The sequence below is a fragment of the Zeus faber genome, assembly GCF_960531495.2.
Source record: "Zeus faber genome assembly, chromosome: 7".
In the NCBI taxonomy this organism is placed as follows: domain Eukaryota; kingdom Metazoa; phylum Chordata; class Actinopteri; order Zeiformes; family Zeidae; genus Zeus; species Zeus faber.
Genome location: NC_137203.1, coordinates 32,296,906 through 32,306,423, shown reverse-complemented (window position 1 = coordinate 32,306,423; position 9,518 = coordinate 32,296,906). Strand labels below are relative to the sequence as shown.

Here is a 9,518-nt window from a genome sequence, read left to right as displayed (position 1 = left end):
ACAAAATCCTGGTACCCAAATAACAAAGACAAACAGAATACAACTGTATAAAACTGTAAATAATGTAGCTCAGAAACGAAGAGGGGTGCCAAAATCCCGGTAACACCCACTAACATCCGGCATTTGTCATCAGTGGGAAAACTGTATTACAAGACTTAAAGAATCTGCTGCTAATGTCTTGGTGCCAGATACCACAGGACACTCCCAGAGGTGTTGTGGAGTCCATGTCTCGACGGGTCAGAGCTGTTTTGGCGGCATATTTTCAATGACAACCAGCACAGCAAATCAGATTCAATTGCTCAATCAAAAATCCGGCACATTTACTATAGATGGGATAGACACCAATCAGCCACAACATTAAAACCACCTGCATAATATTGTGTAGGTCCTCCTCTTGCTGCAGAAACAGCTTTGACCTGTCGAGGCATGGACTCCACAAGACTTCTTCATATCTGGCACCAAGACGTTAGCAGCAGATCCTTACGCTTGCCCATTTTTCCTGCTTCCAAGACATCAACTTCAAGAACTGACTGTTCACTTGCTACCTAATATGTCACACTCCCTTGACAGGTGCCAGTGACAATTAGCAACCCCTAAAGGAAGCCATAGAAACTACACCTACAGTACATTTCCAATCGTGACTGATCCTCCACCAGCCTTTATAGTTGAGAGGTTTTGCAGAGAGGAGATTTACAGGTCTGGATGGTGAGGGGTATTTCCTCCTAAAATATTGGTTATTTTACCCACCCACCCCCCAAAAAAAAGGGGGGGAAAGAGCAAGATTGCTCATATTTTCAGTTTGACTTCACTTAGTCAGGTTTTTTTTTTTCCTTAAATTGATTTAGGTCTGAATAACCATTTATACCATAGCATGTGAGGCGTTGGTTCTTTGGTCATTTAGACTTTTTCCTCCTCAAGACTCAGAGCTTAACGGTTCCTGTGATCAGGTTTTGGAGCACACAGAGTGTCTTCTGGTTCCTCTGACTGCGAACTGGAGTCTATTGTTCCTGGCTGTTTCCGCGGCCAACACACGGCAGCCCCTGTGGTGGGGTCTCGGTTTCTGATAAATGTTCGGAAAGAAGCTCTAGGGAGCCTCGCCGCTGCTGCGTGTCGGACAGCTCCGTTAGCCTGTCCTCAGACAGTGGGGTTTCTAGGAACTTTGGGGGAAATTTGGTTTCCCAGTTTAATTGACTTTCTAGCTCCTCAGCATGGCGGGCGAGCATGAGGCTCACCTTCCGCTGGTGTGCCAGAGCCTCGTCCTTGTCGTTCAACTAAATAAAAGGGAAGAGAAAATCAGCAGAGCAAGAATTTATTCACATTACATCATTATTCACTCCACGTCTTAGGTTTCAATGAGCTCAGGTTGGAACTGTAAAAACAAATTGGACTCCTTGACAAGATAATTGCTCCAAAAACAATTGGATATTCATTTTGAGGCGGGTTTCAGAGAGAAACATATTCCTTGTCTAATGCGTCACCTGGATTGCTCGCTGACTTATACCTTATTTAAGCACACTTGGGCAGATTTGGCCTGCCAAGAGTCACCTTTCAATCTGAATTTCAACGCAATCATCAGGAGAAACCAACACTTAATACCTAATACGAAATTTTGTAGGGGACAAAATTAAAAAGGGCTGTGACAGAATATTCTCTTGCCATAACTGTTACTACATTACATTTCTGGGCTTTGTTGCAGTTCCCTACTTAAGGATTACAAGGGTGGAAAAAGAAGACTGACCAAGTCCAAAAGTCTGTGCAGAGTCTCGGATTTGTCACACGTCTTAGCCTCTACACTCGATGATAATATGCTCCTCAGCTTCTGCGCCACGCTGATTGGAGAACTCCTGTTTACACCTTGGATAAAAACAAAAAAAAATAAAAAATACAACAATCTTTTTCCCCAAAAATGTTGACATAATTTGCATTTTACTCACATCCCGTTTGTAAACCCAAGAAATGTTGAAACTTTGGACAAAGTTCTCAAACTTTGGGCAAAGTTTTAACCTTGCTGTTAAAAATGGGACACATGGAAAGAATCAAACTCTTGAATGTAGAAATGAAAATTGAAATGTCACACTCGAGAAATTATTTTCTCATATCATATTAAAGTCCTTCAAAGTAAAAATAAATGTGTTCTGAATTAGCCACACCACAGAAAAATGTGTTCTTAACCACATAGATAAATTTGAATGATTGAAAAAATCACCAAGTACATTAAAAAATGGTTTGAAATTTGTGGAAAAAAGGCAGTTTCGCTGGGCTCATGTCCACGGAAGATGCTGAAACCTCACACCCTGAGAACCGTTGCAGTGACACTCTTGTTCAGTGAGAACACAGAACACACCCAATAACAACATATATAAATAACAATAATAATAATAATAATAATAATAAGATATACTATTATTATTATTGTTATTATTCACAAGCACTTGGGTCTGAGTGGTGGTGGAGGATCTGATTCAAGTCGAATAGAATCATGGTCGACTATCTTCAGGACTGCCCTGCACCAATGTCACGTTGGTTGAATCTGTATCCACTCAGATCATTTAAAAAAATCTTGACAGCCATTAAGATAATTTGTGTTGAAGACCATCGTGGTTAAAAATGATAGGATGTGACTAGCCAAGAGGTCTTAAACACGACAAACAAGGTTCCCAAAACATTGTTTTCCTTGGAAGGGTCTCCGTCTTACATCTATGAAAAGTTAAGACCGGATCCGTTGTTGGATTCAGTGTAAAGGCTGCTTCAGGGGAGTAATGGTGGCAGTGTGTTATGTGATTCTGTTTGACTTGCCGTCCGGACTGCGCAGGCGGGACTTGAGTGCGTGAGCCTCGGCCACAAGCAGGAAGTTTTCGCTGCGTTTCCGTAGCTGCTCTTCAAAGGCAATGCGGAATGAGTCAGCCACCATCAGGGCCTCCTCTCTCCTCCTGCATTGTACATCAAGCTGTGTGCACAAAAACACACACATATGTGAAACATATCCATTTGTCAAACATATATCCACAAATGCATTTACACAGAAACACACACATCCACTGTATAATGTTCCTTACACCAATATAAGGCTATGGACTTATATCGATGTAAGGAACATAATATATACTGGGCACATTACGTGATTTTCAAGGGTGATTTGGCAAGGATTTGAGATCAGGCGCAATCGTGGTAATCCAGGATAGTTGCGCTGTAGAATGTGTAGCGTAGATAGGACCTATAATCAATATTTATATTTTAGTTGGGCGCCACCAAATTTCTGCTAAAACCTGGAGAAAGTAAATTTAGTTTATGGCCGTTTCCCATTGGTCGGGGAATTGTCGTGAGGCTTTCTGTTAGTTCGCTGTAGAGGCGGGCGTTCCTCTTCATCATGAGGCGTTCAAAACCCTATTCTACAATCTGAAACTTACAATCCGAAAGTTACAATCCGTCTCTTTCAATCTCCGTATTACGTTCATGTTTGTCTTCTTGAAATAAAAGAAGACAAAATCACACACAAATACATCTTTTGAATGAAAGAATCTGACAACACATTTCTTTGGGATGCAAGAGGATCAACCCATAAGCCAAACAATAAATCTTGGAATAAGGAATAAACAATAGTTATACACGATAGGAATCTGTGCTTGGGGCAACACTAACGGTAGCTGCTAGGGGCATCCACACTCAGCAAAATGGAAAGACAGCTTAAACATAGAACTATGTTATTATACATCTCCTCGAGTCTGGAGTAGTATCGTTCTTTGCACAATCACCTGGGGAAGAATGTTAACGTGGTTACACAATGATTAAGATCATTTTCTGTCCAATCTCCTTTATAGGGAAAAAAGAGTTCAGGTCATGTAAATCATCTGTGCCAAATGGCCAACAGGCATGACGACGAGAAAGAAGGGGAAAACATGTACCCCCTAGTGATCAAATGACCTGGACGCGAACAACGCCATGTGCCATGGTCATTTATGGACATGGTGGGCCTAGCGACCCGACTGCCAGCCCTCACCGAAGGAGTGAACAAATGGCGTTGGAAGAAAGCACGGCAGAAGGAACACTGGCCCTGGGAAACATCAAAGCTCCGCTGATGCAGCAGGGAAACACGCTACAGAAGAAATCTTCCGCAGAACGATGTTGTCAAGAGTGGTGACCGGCAAAAATGTAGACGACGTGGGTTTTAGTGGACACTGCAACCAGATATGGCCAGAGCTAAGAAAACATTACCCTGAGAAAATGGAGCCATCCAAGCTAGAGGGAGAAACTCTGAAGGATGAGGACTGTCCATCAAAGTTCCTACACGCCTTCCAACGCAAGTGGAAAGATAGACAGGGAGCGCCAGGAATACCAACAGCACCATGCAACGATTGTTCATGCTGATGGTGAAGAAGGTGATGCCACAGGAAGTGCACCAACGGTTGAATAACCTTGTGGGGCTGATGAAAATGGATTGACCCATGTTCTCTGAACACATTGTCCACCATGTGGAAAACTGCAGGAAGAAAAAACAAGAGGCAGAGGAGCTAAACAAACAACTGGCCCACAAACTGACCCAACTGCAGCTGGGAGAACTGAGCAAGCAGAAGAAAGAAAAAATGAAGACCCAAGCCTCCATAATAATGACAATCCAAACCCAGAACGCTGAAGCACCAACGCCCCAAGCTCCTGTGGTACACCAGGTTCCCCCTCAAATGCACATTTCCCCAGCCAGCGCCAACACCAGTGAACAACCCTACCGCAGCACTGCTCCCGCCAATTCACATACATGTTAAACCCACAGGGGACAACTACCGTCCCATGCAAGGCAGAGGACGAACAATGCCACTAGGGAGGCCTATGATGCGAGGACAACCGATGCAACGGGATGGAACACAACCTCCTCCTGTAGCACAAGACACTCCCAATCCAACCCAAATCCACCAGACAGCTACCAACTGAACAATGTGTGTTGGGGGTGTGACAAACCCATGATAACCAGATGTCTACCGAGAAAGGCCCACCTCCAAATTGGCAATACTAGCAGTGTCCAGAGACACAGGTGCGACGTACTCATGCATTAGGAAAAACGGCTCCAGTCTCCCCCTCTCCAGTTCGTCAGTCAGAACAATAGGCTTCTCTGGGAAAACACAAGTGATACCCCTCACACAGCCAGTCCCAATGCTGATCGCAGGATGCACTATAGTCACCCAATTTAATACTCCGCAAACACTCCCATCAATCTGTTGGAGAGAGACATCTGTGCCCTCTCAAAGCTAACATCATGTGCACAGCGGATGGGCTGTATGTAGACTTTTCTGAAGATCCCCCCACAGACATGATGCCCATGATAGAACAGACGGACAACAACAACTGGGAGCAACCGCTAGTGTACTGGCTAAGACTGACACCACAAGTTGGCGCTGCGTCAACACTGACACAAGTTTGGGTACGACCCAAACTGGGAAGATTCTGCGAACCATAGCTGCCCCTACACTGCACGCTCCTATATGATGGACCTTAATGCCACACAGATTACGACGCATGTTGGAAATAACTAATCAATGGCAAACAGTTCTCTATTATCAGCCAGGACCTATACATCGGGCCCCAAGGCCTGATGTATAGGTTCTGGCACTACAGGTGCATGATTGTAAGCCCACTAGCAATAGGTACATCCATGTCTCTCCCGACAACCAAAACATCAGCCTGCATCAGCTTGCCTTATCTTGACCTGACCAATTATTCTCTATACCTGTGAGGTCGAGGTGACTAAATATTCTCTGTATTTGTGATTCAAGATTCAAGATTTTTTATTTGTCACATACATATACATACTTCCATACATATATGCAGTGAAATGTAATGCAACGCACCCGGTGATAGCACACAATAAGTCCTAGGAAAAAGTACAAAAATAAAATAAAATAAAAAGTAGAAAATTCCTTTCTAATAGACCGACTAACTGACTCCTAAAACGTAATACAGTAAGTGGAATACTTATAGAATAAGATAAAAAATATATAGAATAAAATACAATAAAAAATAAATTGAAATAAAATGGAATAGGTTGAAGGAATATGGCTATGTATATACAGATGTCGAACTGATCATATATTCTCTGACTCCCTGAAAATAAACTGTTTGACTCAGAGAGCTGCTCGAGAGCACATCACTGACACGACCCTTGTACAAGTAAAAACCAGCGTCTGTCTGCCTCTTAATTTAAAACTACCGACTGACAAACTGCAGATTAAAGCAACCCTTTAATTTCTGTAACATAATCTGGCGTCACGGAACAGGACAGCGTCGACAGGTCCAGGTGGACCATTGATGACGGAGGCGACATACACTAAAACCCTCGTTTAGAGAACCGTCCTTTGGTAGACTCTGGGGCACCAGCTCGATCTACGTTCCTAAGAGCGGGGTAAGACAGATGTTGTGCGAAGTGTTTGAAATAAATCTTCTAATTCTAAATGAAAAAATTTCAAATATTCAGGATTTATTCTATGATACAAATACAAAAGGATTTTCCTAAAGTGAAGACATTGGTTGTTTTATGCTCAAATTTTTAACAGAGGTTTAGAAGAAACCTGGAAATACAATGACGACTATGTTTACTTCTATTAAGACTGTAAAGTACGTGAAATCAAATTCAAGATTCAAGATTCAAAATACATATACATACTTTCATACATATATGCAGTGAAATGTAATGCAACGCACCCGGTGATAGCACACAATATGTCCTAGGAAAAAAAATAAAAAATAAAAGTAGAAAATTCCTTTCTAATAGACCGACGAACTGACTCCTAAAACGTAATACAGTAAGTTGAATACTTATAGAATAAGATAAAAATATATAGAATAAAATACAATAAAAATAAATTGAAATAAATGGAATAGATAGAAGGAATATGCCTATGTATATACAGATATGTGCATTTAAAGTGGCATGTGAATGTGAATTAAAGTGGCATGTGAATGTGAATAGAGTGAGGTAGTGTTTGGGATAATACAGCACAGTATACAACAGTACGGCGCAGCAATACGGCATCATGAACAACCCTGAACAGTGACACAGTATGCGGTACAGTATGCTACATACAGTATAGTAGGTAGTGGAGCCTAGTGTATGGCTCAGTTAGGACCCCTGGTGAGGTCAGCGTTGACAGTTCTAATGGCTTGCGGGAAAAAACTCTGTCTCAGTCTCTCTGTTCTCGCTGCGTGACTGCGGAGGCGCTTGCCTGACCGCAGCAGCTGTTGTTGGGGTGATGAGGATCCCTCATGATCCTGCGGGCTCTACTACTACACCTCCTGGTGTATAGCTCCTGCAAGGGGGGGAGGGTAGTTCCAGTGGTACGTTCAGCTGAATGCACCACCCTCTGCAGGGCCCGCCTGTCCTGGGCAGTACAGTTCCCAAACCAGGCAGTGATGTTGCCTGTCAGGATGCTCTCCACTGCTCCAGAGTAGAAGGACTTGAGGATCCTCACCGAGACCCGGAATTTCCTCAGCTGCCTGAGGTGGTAGAGACGCTGCCTCGCCTTTCTCACCAGAGTGTCCGTGTGTACAGTCCATGTTAAGTCCTCTGTGATGTGGACTCCCAGATATCTGAAGCTGCTCACCCTATCGACAGAAGTCCCATTAATCCACAAGGGCGCGTGCGTCCTCGATTGTGATCCACGCCTAAAGTCCACAATCAGCTCCTTGGTTTTGCTGACGTTCAGGTGGAGGCTGTTGTCCTGGCACCAGAGTGACAGGTCAGCCACCTCCTCGCGGTAGGCCTTCTCATCGCAGTCGGTGATCAGGCCCACAACCACGGTGTCGTCAGCAAACTTGATGATGGTGTTGGAGCTGGACCTGGCCGCACAGTCATGCGTGTACAGGGAGTACAGTAGGGGGCTGAGGACGCAGCCCTGGGGGGATCCTGTATTCAGGGTGAGGGAGCTTGACATGTACTTCCCCACCTTGACCACCTGGGGGCGGCCTGTGAGGAAGTCCAGGATCCAGGTGCACAGCGGACCATTCAATCCGAGCTCCATCGGCTTGACAGCCAGTCTGGTGGGGACTATGGTGTTGAAAGCTGAACTATAATCGATGAACAGCATTCTCACATAGGCCCCCTTCTGGCCATCCAGGTGCGTGAGCGTGGTGTGCAGTACCTGGGAGACCGCGTCATCCGTGGATCTGTTTTGCCGGTACGCGAACTGCAACGGGTCCAAGGTGCGGGGGAGGGAGGCGCAGATTTAATCCTTAATCAGCCTATCGAAACACTTCATGACCACCGAGGTGAGGGCCACCGGACGGTAGTCATTCAGGCAGGTTGGAGAGGCGATCTTCGGCACAGGAACGACGGTGGACCTCTTGAAACAGGACGGGACCACTGATTCAGCAAGGGAGATGTTGAATATTGTGGTGAACACCGGAGCTAGCCGGTTAGCACAGGTCTTCAGTACTCGCCCAGATATGCCGTCTGAGCCCGCAGCTTTCCTGGTGTTCACCCGCATCAAAGCCCTCCTGACCTCGTGCACGGACACAGAGTGCGCGCTCATCCCCAGCGGTGTAACTCCAATTAGCCGGCGAGCTAGCGGTGTTGCTGCCAGACTCCAACCGCGCATAAAAGGAGTTCAGTTGGTTGGCCAGGGAGGCGTCCACACTCGTGGCTGGGGAGGAGCTGCTCTTGTAGTTTGTTATTGTTCGCAGCCCCTCCCACAAGCATCTTGTGTCCCCCCGCTCCATCTGCAGCTCTATGGTCTCTCTGTACGTCCGTTTGGCGTCCCTCACCGCCCTCCGCAGATTGTATGACGCCGCTTTGTAATTGTCCATATCACCAGATACAAGACCGTCGTTGTAAGCGGCCGTACGAGCATTCAGAGCGCAGCGGATGGATTTATCAACCCATGGTTTCTGGTTTGGAAATATCCGAACTTTCACCGTGGGAACGATTTCATCCGCGAGCGTAGTCACAAAACTTACTACAACCTCCGTAAACTCGCTGACGTCACTTGAACTTGTTTGGAACATGTCCCAGTCTACGTCAGTCAGAGCGTCCTGAAGCGCAGCTTCCGATTGGTCCGTCCACCGCTCCACTTCCCTCGTCATCACCAGATCCCGCGCGATCAGAGGCCTGTAAACAGGAAGCAGCGAGATCGCGGCATGATCTGATTTCCCGAAAGCAGGGAGCGAGACTGGCTTGTATCCGTTCTTGTAAGGAGTGTAACAATAGTCCAGAGTTCTGTCTCCCCTGGTGGCACACGTGATGTGTTGGTGGAAATTCGGCAGAACTTTTTTAAGGTTGGCCCTGTTAAAGTCCCCAGTCACTACCACAGCCGCGTCGGGATGTCTGTTCTGAAATCTGCACAACACATCGTACAGAACCGACAGAGCTGCGTCGGTGTCCGCTTGCGGTGGGATATAAACTGCTGTAATGATGACCGTGCTGAATTCCCGGGGGAGATAAAATGGACGGCATAGTATGGTCAGCTGTTCCAGGTTCGGCGAGCAGGAGTGGGAGAGGAATTTGGTGTTGTTGGCGTTACACCAGCGGTTGTTTACCA

At 45.6% G+C, this 9,518-nt stretch overlaps 1 protein-coding gene across 1 annotated transcript in view; it reads right to left on the bottom strand.

Annotated features, from left to right (window-relative positions):
• Positions 1 to 2,773: 2,773 nt before the first annotated feature.
• The window catches only part of ccdc125 (coiled-coil domain containing 125), a gene marked incomplete at both ends in the record, with an annotated part of 29,682 nt that continues 22,937 nt past the window's right edge, over positions 2,774 to 9,518 (bottom strand). The window contains one exon of the mRNA XM_080004331.1: positions 2,774 to 2,947. Coding sequence (XP_079860457.1) covers positions 2,774 to 2,947 — 174 coding nt within the window. The remainder of the gene's footprint in view (positions 2,948 to 9,518) is intronic.